Source organism: Cottoperca gobio, chromosome 4 (genome assembly GCF_900634415.1).
Source record: "Cottoperca gobio chromosome 4, fCotGob3.1, whole genome shotgun sequence".
Lineage (NCBI taxonomy): Eukaryota > Metazoa > Chordata > Actinopteri > Perciformes > Bovichtidae > Cottoperca > Cottoperca gobio.
The window spans coordinates 8,751,004-8,774,474 of NC_041358.1; the positions used below are offsets into that span (position 1 = coordinate 8,751,004).

Below are 23,471 nucleotides of genomic sequence, written 5' to 3' on the forward strand. Positions count from 1 at the left end.
CAGAATCACACTTTCTGTTGCCATCATCATTCTCTGGTAACCAACTACAGCCTGTTCAGTTTGCTTCCCTGAATAACGTTGTGCACCGTTCACCACCCTGCACACGCCCTGTACACATTCTCCCTCCCAAAAAGCGAGACGCTGGCGTGCCAGACAGCACAACTGAACTGGTGAGCTGGAGCTCCAGAGATGAATGGGTTAACCCCGCTAGTTTGAATCGCAGTGCAAACAGTCTACACATATGCACCACTGCAAAATGACTCCTTTAAATTACTTTGGTGTTGAATTCTTTGACAAAAGTGCTTTTTCAAAGTTGCATTTGATCAATTCCAGGCTGGGAAATGTACAGTAATATATACAATATAGAAGTTGTGTTGATAATCAAAGGACAACAGTGTACTGGAATAAGACCAAAGTAACAGATCACATTGTAATGATCTCCACCAAGTTGCGGTATTCTGCGAAACGCCAGAGTGCGTACTACCAAAGTATTCTGTCAACGAGTGTTACCGCCAAAATGCCATAAACCAAACAGCAACTCCTCAATGCCGAGGAACAATCGCCTTTATACAATTGTAAAAGACTCACGGGACGTAGGGACGCCGTGAGTCTCGAGCTCTGACGGTACCGGAGAAAAACAAGTATCGTGTGTTTTCAAAATGTTGGTATTGACTTGATACTGAAGTATCAGTACTCGGGACATCCCTACTTAGGGAGCCTTCGCGCTTTACGCAAAATACCTGATGAAGCAGGTAAGCGGACCGTGAGTGGAAATTGTTGGTTTGACGAAAACAACCAAACAGAAACATCTTTTTAAATGTAAGTGTTCTTACTTTATTGGGCAGTACGGATGACACAGTACAAAGCTTCAGCATGTAGAATACATCTTGGTCACAGCTTACATTGCACTGCTGACCCAGCACTTTCTTGAAACTTGCCAGTTGGCCACTTGCACACTCCCTGTTCGTAGTCGTATGTGATTAGCATAACAAACATGACTGGGACTGTCCTACACAGTAACAATGAAATCAACTCATTCTGTGTTAGATTCTTGAAGTGATAAATGAAAAGAAACGGTTAAAAGTAGCACATAGGTGAGAAACAAAGAGTGTAGTATAGTGGTAGATAGAGTGACTGTAGTTTATCTCTTAACAGGCTGGATGCAGGAGGGCTGGAAGCAGGTGAGCTGGAGCTGCATGCTGCTTTTAAACTTGTTCAACAGCTCTTCCAATAACCTGGCGGAAGAAACATAAATCATGTGAAATTAATCTTTAAAGCACGAAGGAAATGCATAAAGAAGAAATATCAATGTTCCTAGTAACCATTACGAGACTCACTTCTTATCGGCTCCGCTGTGTAGCTGAGGAAGAGCGTCCAAAGCCAGTTTGAAGCTGGCACTAGAAACGAGACGCAAAGTCAAAACTTTATTTAAAGTAACAAAGACATTTATTAACACTGGAAACCAGAAAATACAGTTATAAAGTGTAAGCATGCACATGGGCCTCGCCACACTAACACACACATGTATGCACACACATACGTACGTGCACACCACAGTGCGTGCACACAGCAGAACCAGATTACTTTCACTTCCTTTCCAGAACCCACCAAGTAACATAAATAGGGATTGTCATGAGGGATGTGCGACTGCTAAGATTTTTGTTTGTGACAGTCGCTACCATAAATCACTGGGCTGATGTGTGTGCTGCACTTACTTGCTATCAGAGCTTAGGTATGCGGCTATGGCGTCTCTCAGAGCACAGAGTTCAAGTCGAGCCTGAAGACGATGCAGGGTGAAAGGGGGGGGGGGGTTATACAAAAAAAAGACAGAGAAATGAAATGAACTTCTGTAACTGTCAACAGTTGGCGGCTTGAACTGAAATAAGGCATTATCAGAAACTACAGGTAAATCCCCCAACAAGTGTGAGTGTCTACTTATGAGTCAGGGTCTTACTATGAGTGATAAACCGCTCTGTAGCTGTGTGTGCGTGTGACAGTGTTTACCTGCAGGGCTCCATTTTTGCTGAAGGAAGACACACATTGCATGAGACGACACATCTCGTCCGCAACTGACTCAACAATTTTCGACAAAACCCGAGGTACCAGGTCCTTAGACACCGTGAAGACCTGAGACACAGGAAAGTGGAGACGAAAGCATAAGAGATGGCGAGGAGACAATACAAGCTGCCGGTAAATACAGGGTTTTGATAAAGTCCAAAGAACAAGAGTAGAGATCATGGCGTGTCGGAAGGTTGTTTGTACCTCAGCATGAACTGTGATGATGTTGACCAGAGCTTCCTTCAGGTAGTTCCTCACACCTGAGGGAGAAGACGGCACAACGTCAGCAGAAATCCAGTTACACGGGATGATGAGATGCTAGGAGCTAAAAGGACGCACATAGTATTTCAACGTTTCTGTCACCACACAGATACACATCAGGCTTAAATGACGTTGGGAGAAATTCTTGCCAGAGAACGTGAAAGAACTGAAAGTGTGAGGAGGCTGCGGGCACTCCTGAGAGATCTGAGGTGCAACACACTCCAGCTGCACCGCAACAATTGGGTCACTTGAGCCCGTAGCACTCGTGTTTCACTCTTCCAGGATGGGTTCTAGCTGTGCGTTAACTCAGTTACTTCTGTTCGAACGCACATAAGGGGCAAACTGATAGCAGAGTGGTCGGGGCGCATTCCACATCCGGTTTGAATTTAACTACATAGCAATCTAGTGCCGTCTACACAACAGTACATGGCGAATGTAAGACGTTCAGTGAAATCTTCATAGTTTTAATGATTAACGATATTTATTGGTCATTTACGATAGAAATGTGATTAAGTGAGAGGATGATTAAGCTCAAAATAATGTAAATAGATGGAGCTGGAAGTGTATCTTTTTGATTTACACTGACTGTGGGGAGAAAAAGAGACATGAGAGACTTTACTTAATGTGTTAAGTTTAGAATCTGACATGTAATAATCTCTAACAACCAGAGGCAACAACCCACTGAAAGTACTGAAACTGGATCTTGAATGCAGCACACACACACACACACACACACACACACACACACACACACACACACACACACACACACACACACACACACACACACACACACACACACACACACACACACACACACACACACCAAGTGCAACAAGTGAAAGTGTCATATCCTAGAACTGCGGTCCAAAATGTTCCTCTTTCACATGCAGCCCAAACACACAAACTCACACCGGCAGGAACAAACCAGAGCAAGGCCCAACTTTCGATCAATGCTGCCTTTAAAAACTGTGTGATGAGCTGCTGCCCGTCTGACAATTCATGCAGAGCTCTAACACACACTCACGTTGCCTCACATCCTGTGCTAAGGTAAACCACATATACGCATTTAAGTTTCACCTGGGTTTGGTGCATCTGGTGAGCAAAAAGTCAAACTAAACTCATGTGCACACACACACACTAACACACATCGCTGCACACACACAACACAAAAGGCCGGGAGACTTTTAGGGGGACCGATAGCGTGAGCTCAGTGGTGTTTACAGTAAGCCTTCAAAGACACGACACATAACAACACAGAACAAACCAGAGAAGTCGAGTTCTCGTCCCACAGGACCGTTAGGGGCTCATTTCTGATATTACGGGGAACAGTTAGTGGTTTCCGCCGGTTATTTCCCCCGTCGTCCAGGGTTTATGGTGTGAGGCAGTGCAGCACAGTACCTGTAGGTGTTTGGCAGTCTCTCCAGTCAAAGTATCCAGCGTAGATGCCCGGCTCCAGAGAGCCTGCGATCGGGTCAGCTCGTCTCTCGATGTAGGCCTCAAAGAGTTTTCTATCCAGCTCTCGTACGTCGTCCACACTCACCTGGAACGCCAGGTACACAGAATGTTATCACAATATTACAAACACACAATATGTATATTTTACAGTCACGCAGGCTGTGAAAATGTACGAATTAGTTAATAACCATCAATAGATACACGTGATCCATCTCTGTCTGCTCATCGTTGTTTAGCTTTGTTGTCTTTCTTTAGTTGCAGGTCTACATTGGTATTGTGAGACTCACAACCGGAGTCACAATCTGTGTATGTGTCAACATACAACACATCTGCATGTAGGGCCGGGGAATTGAAACCAATATCATGATAGAAACTAGAAGGGCACTCAGAGAGCACAGACCTCCGCCAGGGACAAATGCCCAATGTTAATGAAAATAATGAAGTCGAGTGCATCAGCGCTGTGATTCGGATGAGCTCCAGCATGTGTTGTTCCTTGGCTTCTACCAAGTCTCATTAAAATCGGGCAGGTAGTCTTTTTCCACAACACTGCTGACAAACAGACGTGAAACATAACCTTGTTAATAAGAGTATATTTCCACTAGTGATATAGGTCTTTGATCGCTAACAGTGCTTTTCTAACTTAGCAGAGCTTTACAATTTCCTCTCGTTCACATTTTCACACACAGTCGTGCCCCAATTGTGGTCGAGCTGCCAAACAAGGCCCCGGCCAGGAGCGGTGGGACTGTCAGAGTCTCGCTCGCGGACACTTTGAGGCTCTAACCACCAACCGCACCATCATTGGAAGATTAAAGGATGACCTGCTCAACATCCTCAGCCGAATGTCAGAAAATGATGATAAACGGCCATCACAAGTTCCCAGAGCCAAAGTGGACATCTTTAAATGGCTTGCTTCGTGTCACAAACTAAAATATTCATGTACAACAATACAATCAAATTGTCACATTTCTCAAGCTGGAAACAGAAAAACAACTTCAATAGTAAACTGATTATCAAAATTGTTGTATGTCAATGTTATCTTCGATAATCAATTAAGCATGCACTGACGATACGACAAGGCAACATCATATATAACAAATAATTACAATGTTCATAACATAACATGTCCCACTCTTATCAATTACATTAGCAAGTCCACAAATGTGTAAAACCAAAACTTCAATGAATGTTTATGAAGGTCAATTAACATCTGTATCTGCTTTGAATGAGTATATGAACGTTGTCATGATCACATCATCTCTATATGTTTACCAAGATAACATAATATTGAGCTATGCACCTTTCAAGTGCAACATGTAACTGCTTCAAAGAAAAAGCGTGGGGAATTTGTTTTTCCAGTGTTAATGGTACAGCTGCGCCACACAGTGAGGCAGCTGGGAGGTAGATGCATGATGGGGGATTTCTTATGTTTCAAAGCTCTGTAAATAACTAATATTTGAAGTTCCAAATAACATCTTGCTCTCTAAATACTAATAAGACGAGATGAGTCTAAATCCAATCTTTGAAATGATCTTCACCGGTTATTACTGGAAAACCAACCGAACACTTCTTTGCTTTGTGAATCAACCATTAGTCATTGTGAGTGTGTGTGTGTGTGTCTGTGTATGTGTGTGAAGAAGAGACAAGAGTGAAAATGTCAAACTGAGCTTCCAAGACAATGACTTTTACTTGTTTTATACTGAGAAGAGTCATATTATTCAGCGTCTCTCTGATCAGCTTTGTTGTTAAGGACACCACAACACACTTGTCACCAGCAGTGTGACACACAGACAAAAACTGGAGAGTTAAACTGACCCGTGTGATCTTCTCGGTGCCTGTGAGGCCGTGCTTCTCAAAGTAATTGGCCAGGTTCAGGAAGGTGCGTCTCTCCAGGTATTGGCAGTTACTTAGAATGATCAGTAGACGCTGCTCCTATACACACAAAAACACATGTTTATACTGTTATACTTGAGAGGACACTCGTAATGCATTCCCTCGCCCTGACCTTAGCCAACACATCTACATGCATAATAAATAGTTTTTCACACACAATCTAACTAAGACGACCTACAGACAAGATATGAGACTTTAATGGGTGGATGCAACCTGATCTCCATCTAGTAATGGCAGCCAGGTACCTCCCTCGTGTGTGTGGTGTTTTTTAGTTTGCCAACTAGCCAAACACTAGATATCATATCATGAGTGACACCAATCATAACTCTGGTCAGCCGCACTCATTCGAGTCTGACTGCCTAACCCCTGCTACGCATATTTGGGCTGGGGAAACCCCGTCCGCACCCTGCTCTATTTCCCTTTACCAGAATCACTCTACGCCCTGCTCTTCCTCCTCCTCGTCCTCCTTCTCGTCTGCACTTTAACCCCCTTCTAACATCTCAAAGTAGTTACAGGAAATGAGGACGTATATGCTTCTTGTCCACAACCAGGAAACAGCCTGATAACATTTGGTGGTTTGAATGAGTGAGACACGCGTTGGTCCTGTTGTGTAAAGGAGAGAGAGCCCACGCTTTGGTGACGCTGCCAGATGTGGGACTTCAGGTGTAATAACCCCAAACAGTTTAAAGGAAATAATAAAACAAACCATCACGCTTACAGATGTTGGACTGAAGCCTTCGTGAACTCCAGTGAAGCGATCTGGAGAGGACAGGTCCACTGAAATGTTGCTGCACACACAGAAAAGTTCTAAATATGTTTTCAGAGTCAAACACACTGAAATCAAAAGATATGAAAAGGTCATCAAAATACTCACTGAGATGCTTCGATGTCTCTGTCAGTTTTAGTGCTCAGATGCTCCAAGCAGTTTATGAAAACCTGCGTTGAACACATGAACACATGAACACATGAACACACTACTGAGGTCCCAGACTTATATCTTACTCTGCAGGACAAAAGCGTTCAAGCTTAAGAACACAAGGTGAGTGCGTCAGCGGACAGTGTGTGAGATGTAGAATATTTCCTTAGATAAAGACATGTTTTTTTCAATCAATGTTGACTTTTGGACTTTATAGCACTCTGGAGTTCTTGGAAATGTATGCATCACACAAGTCGGAAACAATCCTGCGGCGCCCCCACTGGAATCGAATTCTACAAATGATCATACTAATAATAATAGTGAAGCCATATCTTTATCTGCAGCTGTGCAGCATCACTGGGTTCAAACAGAATGAACAATCATGCAAAGAAAAAAAAGAAGAAGCCGCACAGCATTCAAATGTTGATCTGTGCCTGACTGATTATCACTTTAGCTCTACCATGTAAAAAGAAAAAAAAGAAACCCTGACGCACGCACAGTGCTTTTTTTGTGTTGGTCAAAACATCCATAATGTGAACATATCTGTCTGAGTGGCTGCACGCTGACAGATCTTACCTTCATGATGCCCACACTGAGCTCTGTGGCCTGGTCCTGCACCTGGTCTAACTGCAGCACCTGGAGACAGTGAAACACACCAGAGAAGTCCGACCATCATATTCAACATACATAAAATCAGACATTGTGCTATTCATTGATTTGCGTGTGTTTTGTTGCCCTGATACGTCGTGCATCTGTGCTCCGCTATTCCTATTTTTAACTGTCCCTTTAAGGATGAATTTGAAGTTCATCCTGAGAACAGAGCAGTATCATGAACGTTTGTCTGAACTCAAGCTCCTTTATTAATTACAGGAATGGAGGATTGTGGCGTATTCAGGACGGCTTTGCTTAATAATGAGACAATTACTTAGGATGACCCTCCATCTGTGGGAACTAAAAAGTTTAACTGCAAGTGTTAGAAACTAAATGTTTCTGACTGGCCTAACAGATTACACTGATGCACCAAAACACACATGTGTCAATGGTAACAAATAAGTGAATTGAGGAGGGTAAAGTTGTGGTTATGATTATTATATGCATACTTCTGCTACTCTAGTGTATTTGCAGTGATGATTATCTCACATTGATTTCTCCAGGTTTGATCTCCAGGGGCTCTTTGAGCGACTGCAGCATCTGGATCATGCACTGTTCAAACTGTGAAGGCTGCGAAAAACACGAGGAAAGAAAAGAAATATTACAAAAACTTGCTCCTGAAAATAGGCTACAATGTGTCATCTGTCATCACAATATGGGTGAAAAACAAAACAAAGACACATTATACTTTATCTTTAATGGTCAGAGGAGATGCTTTACACAAAACACATACACATGTTGGAGAAAGACAATTTCTCTCTTGGTTTTGAACAGAACGAGAAGTAAGCTGCTGCCTAGAAAGTGAAACATTGTCATTTAAAGTGCAATACTTATATTATATTTGTGTGTATCTGACATGTGACCGACTCTCCTGGAGTATGTATCCTTTCTCATTGTGATAGGACATATGGATGCAAGAACACATCCTTACCAGGCTGGTGATTCCCTCGTTATCCACGACCCAGTCCTCCTTCTCAGCGAGCCTCTTGACATCTGAGTATACAAAAATCAGAAATACGACTCAAAAGGGCAATAGCTAAAAACATTCAACGGTTTATTGAACTCCGACGAAGAAAAGAACATTTCAATTGAAAATATAGATCCCTTCAGAAACCACAACATGATATAAAAGTTGAACCTTTTCTGACGGTATTACTATTTGATGAGTGTATGCGGGAAAGTTAAGTGAAAACCAGTCACTCTTCTCAAAATGACCACAAGTGAAACAGAGTAAGTCTGGTTTTAGTTTCATAACACTTTCTCCAGCACAACCCTGGAAGGTGAGGTAAACGGTGACAGTTGAGGACACTGAGCAGAATACAGCAGGAACAGATATGAGTCTTTGTGGGTTTCTACTAAAGAATGGCAATATTATAAATCTTCAGTTTGGATTTGTTACTGTGTCCCAATTACATACAACAAACTACTTTTATACAGTTGGTACTATATACTAATACCAGTGGCGGGCCGTGCATGTCACACTTAGGCCTTCAGTGATGTCCTACACAGTCCTACCTGAATTATTCCACCTCTTAATACCATCATTATGACGCCATGGCTCTAGAAACTATACATTTAGACAGAAACGCAGTACAACCGGTCGTTGCATCACCTTAACAACAGAGTTATATTAATATTAATATTAATATGATATAGCGTCGGGGTTGGCTGTTCTCTTCTCACAATGTCTATCTTTTCTTGAAAAGTTTGTCTTGAAAATGGCGTTGTAATTATATCTGCGACCAAATCGATCTCTTTTCCTCCTTCAGTCATTGTGGGTTGAAAAAAAAAAAAAAATCTAAATTAGCTCGTTCAAAGTTTGCTAGCTCTGCATAGCTCTGCCTCTCAATAAAAGACGTGGACGTGCTGACGTTATCGTACGCCTGCTAGCTGGCCCCGGTGTCCCCAACTTGAAATCTGATTGGTTAACGCCACAGTTTTGTCTCCGTTCACTTTAAGCTACAGGCGCCCGCACTGTTGATTCTGAAGACCTAAGGGCAGATTTCTTGGACCCTGGCAACACATCATGGCTGAAATATGATTGGATAAAAGCTCTAACATAAAGGCCAGACCTCCAAATCTCTATCTGAGGCTGGAAGCAGCGCAACCCAGAGGAAAGCTATGAAATGAAGAGAATAGACTATGGGGAATAATTTAATAGATATTTGTGGAAAAAATATATAAAAATGAAATGTATATTCTGATGATGTTTAGGCCAGCAGAGAAGGCCTTGCTGGCCCTGACGGCCCACCACTGACTAATACATGCTAATTGTACTTATTATACTGTTTTGTCATTAGCACACAAGACACAATTCACTGTTCTGTGCAAACAGGGAATGATACAATACATGCAGCAATCAAACCGTAACTTCAGTATCACACAGCCAATTAAACTAAAGAGAACGCTCCATGTGTTTCTAAAGATTTGATTTTGAAGTTTTCCTAGAGGTTAATATACTCAGTAGAGACGGTTAGTATTTAACCCTTAAACTCAGTTTCTTATGTTAATCACTTAATCAAACTCTGCTTAGAATTAGTAGCATTTATGTATTTTTCACCAACCAAGATGACATGGGCGCATAATTAGCAGCTATTTACATCATGTCCATAACATAACTAAAGATGATATTATTTGCAAGTCAAATTGACACTTGTGCCACATGATGGATTTTACGAGCCCACAGCAGTAACCTGTAGCTCTTGTCACAGTCACACACACGGTGTTGCCACCTTGCCGACTTTCTCGCTAGATTTAGCAACTTTTTAGACCCTCTAAGAGACTTTATTTCTAAAAGGGACGAGCGAAATCTTTACCATCAGGGAAAAAGCGAGAAATATATTAAAATATATTATACTGTAATTAATTCCCCATCCTGCTTAGAGTAATCACAGTGACCGGCTCTATGTCAGTACGTGTGGGCAGGCAGGAGGACGCCACTGGCCAGCAGTTAATATTATATAATGCACACACCTTTACATTTTTGTCAATAGATGCCGATTCATAAATAATTTTGTATAAATAAATCGATAAATAAATACATAGTTTGAAATAGATATTAAATAGTTGACTCTCTATAATAGGCCTACAGACACAGAATAAAATAATATTTTTTTCTGATTGTTTGCTGATATGAAAATACTATTTACACATCATGTTCATCTTTTATGAACATACAATTAAAGTCTCCAGTAAAGAAAAGGTACAACAATGTCTGTGTATGCCGTCAGTTACAGTTCTCAGAAAGAAATCAGACCGGTCAGACTTTTAAGAAATCGGAAATGGCCAAGAAAACTGTGATTGGTGCATCTCTAAACATAACACGTGTCTGGGGACATAACTCATCTTTCAAAAAAAATCTTGTTAATTTACGATGAAGCATGAAGAATTACTGCTCCCTGAGTCCTCCCTTACCTTCTGTCGTGTGCAGCAGAGTCACCATGAGGCAGTGAACTCTCAGCTCCAGCAGCAGATCCTGGATCACCTGCAGCAAGTCATTCGGGATCTCCAGAGCCGACATCGCCTCATGACACGCCCTGGACGAGAGGAAACACAGGCAACAGAGAACATAAGAGAGGGCGGCCATTAAATGGTACGATAGGCATGAGGTTAATAAATAATCCTGCATGTAACCACGTCAAGACTGCACATAATAAATGAGACACATATTCAGACCTGACGGTGTGTATGATTTGTGTGAGCCAGGCTCCAGTGAGCTCCGTCTTGTTCTCCCAGCCTCCGTAAAAACTCAGCTCCCCCTGTGGCAGAGTGGTGGGGAGAAAAGCCCCTCGAATGAGCTTCACCAGCCGATGGGTCATCTCCTCGATCATTTTCTAAAAAACACAGTGAGACGTACAAACAACAAGGTTTAGGTGGCATTCATTAAAAAAATAACTAAAATAAAAAACACACAACTGCGGTGATTAAGAATCTCAAGATAAAATGTTTGTGTAAACCGTCACAATGAAGCATACTTTGAAGTCGTTCTGTCTCTGTCTGGCGTTCTTCTTGGATTTCTCCACCTGCCCAGATTTCTCTCCAGTCTGCAGAAAGAGAAAAACAAGAAACACTTTTAATATCATCAGCAAATTAAAATAATAAATCATCAGAGTGACAATAACCTTTCATAGATTCTTTTTGATTAGCCTTTTTGCCTTATTTCTATCGTTGGCAGTGTAGACAGGAAACATCAGGGGAGAAAGAGGGTTATGACAAAAACATTATTAACTCGGAGGGATGGTTTGTAATTTGACTATTTAAAGTATATCTAAATAAAACTTTATTGCTTTTTTTAACGTAACATTTAGTTTGTTGTTAAAGCATCCCGTACAGAACCATAGAGCACTGAATATCATGTTTTGGTGTTAACTTTTAGTGCTTTTGTTAGACAAGTACATTTCCAGAGAACTAAAACATAGTATGCAGACAAACAATCTCTTAATGTTATGTTATAGTGAGTGGTGTCCCCGAGAGGGAAACCCTCAATGAAAATCAATAATTCATGTTTGTAACGTAAAGCCGCAGTGAAAAAACACTTTATTTCCGTCAGGCTTGTCAAGACGTTGGGTTTGCCACCATAAAGTTAAACCAGTCCTCTCAAACAACTACGTTCTTTCATAAGACAACATGTTTGCCGACAGTGTTATGAGGATTATCAAGAGTGATATGGACACTTCAGGAAAGACTTGTTGCTGTGGATTTTAAAAGATACTCTTGAGCTCCACAAATTCAATTCCAATTGTTTTGGGGCGGATGGGATAAATCTGAGAGCAGAATATCAAACTATCTGAATGGCTGGATAACACCAGAGGTAAGCGGGACAAAAAAAGAATTGTGAGAGAATTGTGTATCGTATATTTTTATTGTATATTTTTTTGATGTCACTGTAAAAGCTTCTCAGGCATTTACCTCACTGAAAAGACTCCCGTTAACATAAGAGATCCAAAGCTTCCAGAAGTTGGGCAACTGACCGATCACCACATCTGACAGCTTCTCCACAAACTGCACCTGCTGCGGGGTTTCAAAGCGCCAGGCTGGAACAAAGACACACACGTACTGCATTACACTAACCCCACCGACACGCAATACTTATCTGTACCGGGAGGTGACGGGGGATTCTAAGGATGAACTGGCTAACCGCACACACTTGAAAATGTCAGAGTGCTTCTGTAATTCAAAGAATCAGAGAACAAGATATTTAACTTCCAGGCACAGCAGGCGCCAGCTGATTGTTCTTTTACTGTACTGCCCGATGTAAGGAGACACACTGCAGTTCCTTTACGCGTGCCTCTTACATACTGCGATTCCCCTAAGCGCTGTACAGAATGAAAAGTGTTACACACACAAACAAACACATGCACACTCAGACAGGGAAGCCCCTCCAGAGCACGGAGTGTGTGGGTGAGTTGTAATGTGATTGTGGTGCTCACTGCTGGGCCGCGGTGTTCTCAGGCTGCCCCCTCTCTTCAGAGACGCAGTATGGCTGAGTCTGCCGAGGGCCGACGGACGGGCATCCCCCTCCGAGTCCAGAGCTCCGACACTCACTGAGAGACATAACGAAAGGAGGAGAGGGGTGAGAAACAAACTCGGGAGGGAAAAGAAACATACTTCAGATATCAAATAAGCCATTTTCATAATTCCACATTCCTCAATAAGCTCAGCAGGCTTTCACACCAAACAATCTTCCCTCGCCCCTCTCGGCCTTTCTTTATTTGTGTTCTGATCCGACTCTGCCGTGGCCCACAGCTGAGAGAATGCACCCTTGTTTCCAGGGTGAGGAAACAGAGCCGTGGGCTTTGTCAGTGCTGGGGTGAAGCGGGTTTACTTTGGCCCAACTGGGCTCAGTCATCCTTCGGTACGCACCAGGGCTCCACTAGATGGCAACAGGGAGCTTTGCAGCAGCGACGAATGAGAATGACTTTCTGCAACCACACGCTCCTATCTCGGCGAGTGAGGCGACTTTAGTGCAATGAATCTATGAGATAACTTTATGATAATAGATAATGATAACAGGCAAAGTTGACAAAAAGGAATGAAAGTGAAACACTGCAGCGCTGCGAGGGGATCAAACTTACTACAATGAAAATTAAACTTGAAAGATAAGTTTGTGCAACGCTGCAATGTAGTTTGTCTAAACGAAGGCCACATTTCCAAAACATGTGTCTGACACACACATGAGAAAAGTGTTCTGGTGAGTCACCGGTTGAATGAAGTGTGTAAGCAAGTATTGAGAAATCCCCCAGCAAAGGAGCGAACGCGGTTGAGGCGGCCACGCACACAACACAGCCATCCAGTCTAGAAAATGTAAGGAAATTCTGAATTGAGTCAGATTATCTGTAAACACACAAAGCTTTCTCACATCACACACACGCCACGTTGACACACAGCCCATATGGAGCTGGGCAGAGCCTGCCTCTGTGATGTTTTCCTCTCTTTTTACAGGGATGAGAGCTGCTGTTGATCCAGGTGTCAACTGAACCCCCGGTGTCCTCAGAATGCACAAGTGTGTGTGAGTCAGTTTAGGTGTGCGGGGCGGCTTTAAGCGCTCAAACTATTCATTATGTTGTTTCTTGCTAAAAGTCTGAAGGTTAAAATATAGGAAGTGCTGTGTATGTATGTTAAAGACGCTGAAACAATACGCCTCTGCTCACTTCCTCATCAGGTCTGATGCTTCTCTGCAGGTCCGATAAGTTCCTGTTCCCCAAGGGGTCCCTGACACCACACACACACACACACACACACACACACACACACACACACACACACACACACACACACACACACACACACGCACACGCACACACACACACACACACGCACACACACACACACACCTTACTGACTCCTGTTTGAATGTAACTTATTTCTCACGCTACAGAATATACAAGACTCGGACATTTTCACAGATGTTGACCCAAAACGTAGAAAGATATTTTAGATTTTTATGTAATTAGGACCCAAAGGTTGTTAAGCTTCCTTCTTGAAAACACTGACCTCCGTATTTTATCGTTAACCAAAAGTAAAGACAAAAATGGGTATAAAGTGAAAATGACAGTAAGAAAGCACCGGATGTAAACGGCCAGCGTTTTCCATGCAAACTGGATTTTTGTTCACATTAAACTGATGAACAGACATCCTGGATTTCTTGGTGGTAGAAAGTAAGACTTTATAAAAATGGCCCTCAGGAACACACCACCCTGCACTGATACACATGCAAACACTTGGTAAACATCCCAACTGAAGTGTGATAATTAACACAGTTCCTCTAGAGTGGTACGGAGTCTAAAATCACAACCGCATGTTTCCCAGTCAAAAGTACAAACTGTAGAATCCCTCTAATTGTTCTCTGACAAACCGATTTTCCTACGAGCAAAATGTCCTGCTAATTTTATTGATATTGGCAGAAGAAGCGCTGTTCGGGAAATAAGACTTCTGCAGTTTATAATTGAATCGGGCAGAGTCAGATTGCAGCACCGGGGCACGATGGGACTGTTTAGACATACGGAAGCAACTTGCGCTGCTATGCTTCCTCACAAGAAAGCTGGAACTTCAGGCTTTTGTTCCAACAGAGATGGATGGGTCTATTTCACATTTATGGCAATTCATAGGGTAATTAATGGAATCATAACTCCACCAGAACGGCCTCTGACCTCATACTCTGGAGACAGAGAAAAAATGACATGAGTTACTGCAGACATGATCCATCACAGAGGACTAATCCCTGCCACGTGTGATGCTGACAATAGCATAAAGAGATGGCTTATTAACACACTGAGCTGGTGAATGTGACACGAGGAGGAAGAGGAGGCCGCCAGCAGAGGGGCAGGCTGTGAGGTACCGCTAAGGGGGACCCTGGCTATTTGAGAGGAGGGGGTAAGGGTGGGAGGGAGGGGGAGGAAGCGGGGTCGAGGGAATGTAGTGGATGTGGTTTTTATGATGGTGGCTGTTCAAGGGCTGCCTGGGTGGAGGGATGTTTCAAGAGGCACGGGTTTCGTACTTGGGCGAGAGGTGAGCAGCCAAGACCGGGGATGGTAAATAGCTACCAGGTGTGTGTGTGTGAGGGGAAGAGGTGGAAATACAGGAGAGGGGACAGGAGACAGCTGGCTGCAGCAAACTACGAGAGTAGAAATTAACATTGTGCAAGCCTTTAAGTACAACGTGTGTGTATGCTTTGTCATTATGTAGATGAAGACCGTCATCACCAGAAAAATAACAGTGTTGGTCAATTGTTTAATCACTTAAGCGTACCCTGTGGAGCTTTTGACCAGTAGCCATGCTGTTTTGTTTGTATTGTTTGCCAAGTCCGTTTCCAAGATCCGTATAAGTAACTGTTTCTGTGCCATCAGTCAGCCGACTCACACATGCTCAATGTGCCCAAAAAGTTGGAAGACTTTTTTTTGCTGTATGTGCCCAGAGAGCAACTTTCATCTTAGAACCTGGAGTCCAGTTCTCTCAATAAGTCCAAGACCCACACGAGGATGCTCAGGTCTGTGCACGAGCAGGTGGGTGACGTGATGAAACTCACTCCTGCCTGATAGTTTTGCGTTATTCCACTGATCTACAATTATTGCCGTTAACAAACCAAGAAACTATTAATGCGCCAGCAAGAAGTAGGGAAGACGAGGACTGCGAACGTGGATGCAGGTTTCAAAATATTCAATATTCAGTTTTGCAACTGTTTTGACGAGAAACACAATATGTAAACAGAATTGTGTTTATTTATGAGAAAACTTCACAGGGTACCTTTAAAGCGAACCTACATTTACATTTTCCTCACAAGTGGCCTTATGTGGTTGCGCGAATAATGACTGTCCTCTCTCGGTGGCAGAGGCGGAGGTAGCGTGACGTTATTCACAACACCGCAGAAAAGTCTTAGTCCAACAGGGACGGGGAGGATTTATGAATCGCATGACCTCGACAGCGATGACCGCAACTCGTGTCCTGTCTGCTGGAAACAGTTAAGTTTGGTTTATTTTAAATAGGAAGGTTCTCTCACCTTAACCAAGAAGCTTCAGTTGCCTAGACTTAAACACAGCGTCACCTTAGATGTGGCAGATGAGGAAACATCCATTAAGTCTAGTTTGGAAAAGTCATACAGGTCATTTTGGAAGACACTGACAAATGACCGGTTATGTGTTTTAGGTTTAAGGACTTGTTGTGTGCAGTAAATGTGTCTGGTTATGCAGTGTCAGCATTGCATTGTATATAGGATATTGTTTGGATATAATGCTTCTCTTTAAACACTTAAACGTTTCAAATGACTGATACTGGTATATTAAAGTAAATAAACGAACTGTAAATGTGCATTTCTTTTTGCAAACAAGCAATTTTCACAATAGTTGGGTTGCATTTGATGTGTATGCAATTTCAGAATCCCTCACTGCCACAAGTTGTTCTGCTGAGGAATGCATGTGTGGACTGAAAAAGGGGCCATCCCTGACATGATATTTAGCTGTGGAGAGGCAGGGAACACACCGACCCCCAGATCCATCAAGCCTGAGCCCCGGAAACCACTGTTAGCCTTAGCATTAGACATGTTTATGTTCCAGCTGCACTGTGTGAAGCAGCCACCCACTCGCAATGTATTTGTATGGGTGCCTTTGTGTGTGTGAGTATGGGTGTAGGAGTGTGTGTGTGTGTGTGTGTGTGTGTGTGTGTGTGTGTGTGTGTGTGTGTGTGTGTAGGTGTGTGTGTGTGTAAGCGTGGTTGGCGATTCCTGAGCGGACGGTTTCACATTCACATTTTTCTGCTGGCTGATTTAACAGAGGAACAGCTTAATTGGGGTTAATTGTTCCAATCCATCTGTGAAGCCGTGTGTGAGCGAGAAAGAGAGTTTGTATGTGTGTGCGTGTGCAGTAAGATGTCAAGCCCTGAAACCCAAATCCAAAGCCAATGCTCCCTCACTTTCATCTTATTCATACATTCATGAAAAAATAAACACGCGGGCCTGGAGCAGAGCAGGGGATGGCGATGACGGAGAGGGGGAATGCAAGCAGAGAGCTGGTACGATAGAGAGGCAGCTGGCCTGCTCTCTTCCCTCAGCTACCTTCAGACTCACATGACATCCACCAGCCGCTTGATTGGAAATGCTAAACAGGGGCTTTTCACTTCATGTGTACAAAGGCGAGTGATATCAAACATGTGTGTGAGTTAGTCACCTCTCTGGCCACTGATGAACTCATTTCTGCAGTTTTGCATCAGCTGCAGGATCCACTTGTGTTGAGCGTAGATGCACTGCCATGCTGGGTCGCCTGGAGCGTGCAGGTCCGACAGGTACCTACACGCACAAACACACAGGTGTGAAACATTTAGATTCAAATAAAAACATTTTTTAAAAAAAGGAAACACCTCTTCTGGTGGGGAAGCTCTGAGAGGCAGAAATACAATTCTGGTGATTCATTTTTTATTCCTTATTTTTTTTTTCATCCGTGAAACAAGTTTATGTAACTTGTGTTTAGAGCGTATTGAGAAATTAAAACTCACCTAAAAGAAAACATGACCTTTTAGTTCTATTCAGAACATGAGGTAGTAGTGCACTTCAGCCTCTTGGGGCCGAGGTACAACAACTAAAAGTTATAAAAAGGAGCCCGACAAAACTAAACTAAATGTTTCCCACCTGTTGACACAGATGCAAAAAAAGTAACTTAGAAAGTGTTTCTTAGCAAAACCTCTTATTCTCAACTGTTCTTAAGTTATAAACACAGGAGATAAAACTATTTAGATCATACATCAAAAATGATTTGTCTCACTTGCCTCTTAGGGCTTCTGTAGAAGTGCTGTCTTAAAGGTACATTAGACACAAAAAGGAAGGAGCAGAAAGAAAAACACCAATAACGGCAAATTCTTGTCCCTCTTATCCATCTCTCATAATCCAATAATAATTCTTCTCCGAGGAGTTTATTTCCTGGGCATCACTCGGTGACCTGTGGGATGTCAGATGACTCACTCTCTGAGTTGTGGCCTGGCTCCCTCTACTGTCACCAACCGCTCATTTGTTTCTCATTAGGTGGCATCTTTCAAAAGATTGAGCAACCCGCACACACACACACACACACACACACACACACACACACACACACACACACACACACACACACACACACACACACACACACACACACACACACACACCATCCACGGCAAGAGTAAACAGGAGCTGAGTGGGCGTTCAGAGCCGTGCCTAATGCAGCAGGATGAAAGATGTTGCCGTGTGGTTGAGAACTGGTCTCTGTGATCCTGACAGGTCGGTCTTAACAATAATAAATCGGGAGAGACCACAAGTATGAATAGGCAGAAGGACAGAGGGGGAGAGAGAGGCAGGGAAGAGAGAAAAATAGAAACAGAAACAACAGAACGGAATAACAGAGAGCCAATAGTGAACATTCAGAGAAACGTGAGAGGCAGACAGAGGAAAGTGGACGGAGGATGAAGTCCTGGTAAACGATGACACAGACAGACATCAAAGAAATCAAAAGTGTAGCGAAAAGAGTGTAAACTATAGGTCATGAATTTAGATTTCATGTACAGACTGTTCTCAATGTGTGGAGACAATGTGACACATGTCAAGACTGAGAAATGTAAAAACTGCTGGATAGGGTTTAAAAAAACAAAACCGTTTCACATGTAGATAATGAAACTAATCAAAGTGTACGACTGGGAGGAAGACAGACGGTATGACATAGCTGTCGCAGGATTATGAAGACGTAAAGAGACCTGATGTATCTCTTCTGGTCGTGCAGCGTCGACGGGGTTTGCAGCAGTTTCTCCAGTAAGAGACTCCTCAGAGCTGCGATCCTCGTCTCAACCTCAGCATACACTAGAGCAGAGCAACAGGAAAAACATTGTTTTCAAATTGGCATTGACATTTTTTCAACTTCATTTCATAAATTTGGGGTAAAAATGCAAAAAAAAGGAAAACAATATCTGTTTACCTTTTTTGAAAACAGGGACTTCAGTATTGCCAAAGAGGGATTTGGCTTTCTCATAGTCATTGATCACCACATCGTAATCACCCTGAGAGAGAAAAGTCAGTTCAGTTAATAATGCAGCTCAGGCAGTTTCTCTTTTTCCAACTTGACAATGGTGACACACACACACACACACACACACTGTGTATTTAAGCCTCTCTAGCTCCACCCTCTGGATGACAGCCATCCAAGCTGCGCCTTAAAACAAATATACATACTGGTGGGGATAGATGCAAAAGAAACACTGTATTAAAAAAGTACTTACAATTAATAATTAAAAAAGGCAGCTTCACAAGAATCATAATGTTGCAAAAGACTGATGTTCATATAACAATGCATTTGACCCAAAAACAGCCTTTATTAAATATAATGTTCTGAAAATCATGACAATATTTGTAATGCACAGCAAAACTGCTCAAATACTGACTTTAATCAACCCCTCTGTGCCATGGTTTTAATGATATTGGACACTGAGTTTCACAAAGCTGCCATTGCTACCAATTGTATCTAAAACTGTGTGTAACAAGCAACAGGTACAAAGATTACTTAGTAACTAATGCTATTATGTTTTCACATTTGTTACGTAGTGGTATCTAGGTCTTTTTGTTTTTGCCTCTACTTTGGGGTTATGTTTATATATATTTATGCATTATATTGCAGCTATAAGGCCAGTTGTGAGGTGAAGTTACACATGGTGGAGACATCGGAGACATTAGGCTTTTTATGATGATCACTCTCCTTTGGTTTTAGAATAACCGAGGAATATTAGGCCACAGGACAGCTACGACAGCTGAATTAACTCAAGATTAGTTTCTGGAACACCAAGATGAAAACAATGGCATCACAAATAACCAGACCTAAGCACCAAACAATGCTTAGGAAGGTTCTGAGACTGCAAAACAGCTCCTCCACCGCTCAGAGAGCTGAAGGATTTGTTGATGAATGATCGAATATTTATGTCATGAAACACACAAAGGCAAACCTTTATCCACTTTTGGTATCTCATGATCCAATTTGATTTTGGTGTTTTAAATTAAAAACCTGATTCTTGAATTGAATATATAAGGGTGCTGATTTCAAGATCTACTCCAATCTGCTAATAAAGGCTGTGTAGCAAATTATGTCATGAAACACACAAAGGCAAAGCTAAGACATTAGCTGTGTTTCAATTCAGGGGCTGCATTTGTAGACCGATTACGTCACAACGGCCGCGACAGGGGTGTCCCATTTCGGCGGCTCCTTCAAATGCAGCCGACAAATGCAGCCTTCTTTTTCCGGATTTGGAGGATACATCTGATGGATCCTTCACAGCCACACGTATCCCAAGATTCATTACGAAAATAGGAAAAATGGCTCCCCCCGACCCAACAGTAACGGCAAATGGATATACTTTTAAATGTAAGTATTGGGTTTCAACTCGCTCGAATAGCTAACGATACAAATGTTATAAAATCCAAAAGGACCTTAAAACGAGACGTTAGTGACGATGCTAGTTAAGCTAGCTGCCGCTGTACGATGCAGCTTGGCTGCCAGCATCCGACCTAAGTTAGCCTTTGAAAGTAGAACTTTTAAGACCTTAACTTTCAAACCTAAGCGATTTATATTTTACATAGATTGTGGACAGACTCTTCTCTCTGCTGGAGAAACTTGTTAACAAATTAAATGTAAATTAATTGAAATAAATAATATATATAATGAATATATTGTGTATTTCATTTACATGAACTATAAATGAAAATGAATGAAAACTTATTTGATTTCAAGGTTCAAGAAGGATTTATTTTGTACATATGATTTATTAATTTAGAAAAGGGATTATTTAAACAATATAATATAATATAATATTTACAGATAAAGTTTGCTGGGCTGCCACAATAAAGCCCCTGGTGTCTCCTGATGGGGGGCATCATCTGCGGGGGTCTCCACAGTGTGTATGAGATGCCCCTCCACCGTCTAAAATACATTATGCGCAGGTGATACAGCATATCTTCAATTAAGTTTGAAAATAACTTTGGGAAGTTCTGAGACAGATTGTCACCTCGTCCACCGCCCAGAGAGCTGAGGGATTTACATTCTTGATGAATGATTCAATATCTCACTGAACACAGATTAAATGACAGCATTACAAGTGTACTGGTGTGGAGGCACCGGCTGCGTATATTTTGTATCAGGCACGTATGTGCTGGTGATTCTATTTTTATTTCGCACATACATTTATTATGGATTAGGCGTATGAAACCTTTGGTAGCTCATGATCCAATTACATTTTGCTGTTTTGAATTAAAAATCCGATTCAAAAGCGATTCTCAAATTGAGTATATAAGGGTGCCGATTTCAAGATGTACTCTAGTCGGCTAATAAAGGCTGTGTGGCAAATTCATGAAAGCAGAGTATAAGTGTGTATAAGATTTTGCAGTTTTTATATTTGAAAGGTTATATCAACTGATTGCAATAATGTAAACACACAAAGGCAAAACCTAAGACATAATGTAACATTTATCCATGCTAAATTTGCACAAATAAAACTTGTTAAAGTGTGTAGTATTTCTCAATTATCAGTGACTTCGAGAATAACAAATGGAAGTTATACAAACGTTGTCTGCTACATAAATACATTATTGGTAGGCTTAGGCACAAATAACCCTGTAGAAGTGGAAGTTATTATTAGTAGAATGCTCGAAACGACTTGGACTTGGAGTGTAGGATAACTGTCCATCAGTAGAAATCTTTAGGTTCTTTTGTAGTAAAAAAAAAACAATTTTTGGAAGTTTTGAATCGATAGGATAAAATAATCTGAATTCTTACATGAATCAAATGCCCCACCCCCAATGTGGCTGGTACCTTTTGGATGTTGCGTTCAATGTTGAGTGGCAGGTTGAAAAGAAACTTGAAACGTTGCAGGACGTTGAGTGCATTGCGTGTGGAGTCAGCTTTGTCCTTCCGCCCCAAGACCTCCTGGAAAAGAGTATCTGCAGTATCACTCGCTCCTACGAGAAACGCACAGAGACAGAAAGAGTGAGTGAGAGCGAAAGAGCAAATGAGAAACTGGGATACTATAAAAATAAATGTTGATACCACATTTCCCTTTTAATGTCAGTCTCTGGTTTTCTTCCTGCTCTGTATGCTATCTGACACAGTAGAGGTTGAGCTGCTAAGGAGAAAGTGACAGCTATCTCTCTTTCAGACAGCTGAGTGGGACCTTTGCACGACTAACTGGCTTCGTGGGTGGCCTCGGATGCGCCGTCAAATAGAAAAAGAAAATAGTTCTTCTAATCATAACAAAACCCCACCCCCCAAAACAAAACCCCTGAAGGAAAAACAGCATGGGACCCAACAGAGGAATATTTCACATTTTTCCAATCGCCAATCTTAGATGTCATGAAACTAACATTCTTATTTTGTGATTGGCTGAATGGTGCTGCTTGTTTGACGCATGAGTTTTTAGGGGTGAATGGTGGCCTGGGCCCACAAGTCTGGGGCTGTGGGGATGAAAGCTATGTCCGGCTTGGAGGTTTATTTACTCTAGACTCCGGGAAAAGGACCTGCTTATTGACCCTCCATTAGAGGAGGCACATTATCATGTATGAGATGAGAGGGTGGGAACACAGGATCTGCTAAGGGATCTGATTGTAAAAGAGAAAGGGGGGGGGGAAGATCTACAGACTGAACATACACGGAGTACATGTGTTCGGTTAATAGACGGCGTAACAGTGTGCGATAAGTTTGGCAGCACAGAGTAGCAGACTCTGTCTCTTCTCATGATTGCTTTGAGGCTTTTGCTCATTCAGTTTTACTGGAGCATGTAAAAATCAACCCAAGGACACACTGTAACTATAGATCAAAGTACGCAGGGAGAAAAAATAACCCCAAAAAGGGTTCTTCATTTGCAAGAAAGCAATTATATAATAGATTAAACAGAGTTCAAAGTTGCATACACACACACACTCACAAAGACTCTCTGCTGACTGAAATGATGCCTCCCACATTTGGTATGAACACAAACCTTCACACCCACACTTGACCTCCATGCCAAATTTCACCCTAGGTTCACCAAACCTAGAAACCAAAAGGGTGGAGAAGTGTTTGTGTACTAAATAACTTCAACTAAAGGTTTGTGACATACTAGCTTTTCGAACGCTCAGTAAATGAAGAAAGATCAAGGCCGTTCACTTCCAACACCTGTTATCGTCTTTTAACTGAGAACAGGGTTTACAAACTCCCCCCATGATGATGTTGCATGATGACACGTGGGCCAGTTCCATCTGCTGAGG

The 23,471-nt window shown here is 42.1% G+C and overlaps 1 protein-coding gene across 1 annotated transcript in view; it reads right to left on the minus strand.

Annotated features, from left to right (window-relative positions):
- Positions 1–810: 810 nt before the first annotated feature.
- Positions 811–23,471, minus strand: part of exoc2 (exocyst complex component 2) — a 49,544-nt gene continuing 26,883 nt past the window's right edge. The window contains exons 8-28 of the mRNA XM_029430166.1: positions 22,042–22,187; positions 19,165–19,246; positions 18,947–19,049; positions 17,392–17,510; positions 12,664–12,777; positions 12,143–12,267; positions 11,209–11,277; positions 10,910–11,067; positions 10,649–10,770; positions 8,166–8,227; positions 7,724–7,804; positions 7,160–7,219; positions 6,542–6,603; positions 6,386–6,455; positions 5,590–5,706; positions 3,721–3,862; positions 2,263–2,318; positions 2,005–2,127; positions 1,716–1,777; positions 1,338–1,397; positions 811–1,235 (exon numbers count right to left, since the gene is read on the minus strand). Of these exons, the coding sequence (XP_029286026.1) occupies positions 1,142–1,235; positions 1,338–1,397; positions 1,716–1,777; positions 2,005–2,127; positions 2,263–2,318; positions 3,721–3,862; positions 5,590–5,706; positions 6,386–6,455; positions 6,542–6,603; positions 7,160–7,219; positions 7,724–7,804; positions 8,166–8,227; positions 10,649–10,770; positions 10,910–11,067; positions 11,209–11,277; positions 12,143–12,267; positions 12,664–12,777; positions 17,392–17,510; positions 18,947–19,049; positions 19,165–19,246; positions 22,042–22,187 (2,027 nt within the window). The 3' untranslated portion in view covers positions 811–1,141. The remainder of the gene's footprint in view (positions 1,236–1,337; positions 1,398–1,715; positions 1,778–2,004; positions 2,128–2,262; positions 2,319–3,720; positions 3,863–5,589; positions 5,707–6,385; positions 6,456–6,541; positions 6,604–7,159; positions 7,220–7,723; positions 7,805–8,165; positions 8,228–10,648; positions 10,771–10,909; positions 11,068–11,208; positions 11,278–12,142; positions 12,268–12,663; positions 12,778–17,391; positions 17,511–18,946; positions 19,050–19,164; positions 19,247–22,041; positions 22,188–23,471) is intronic.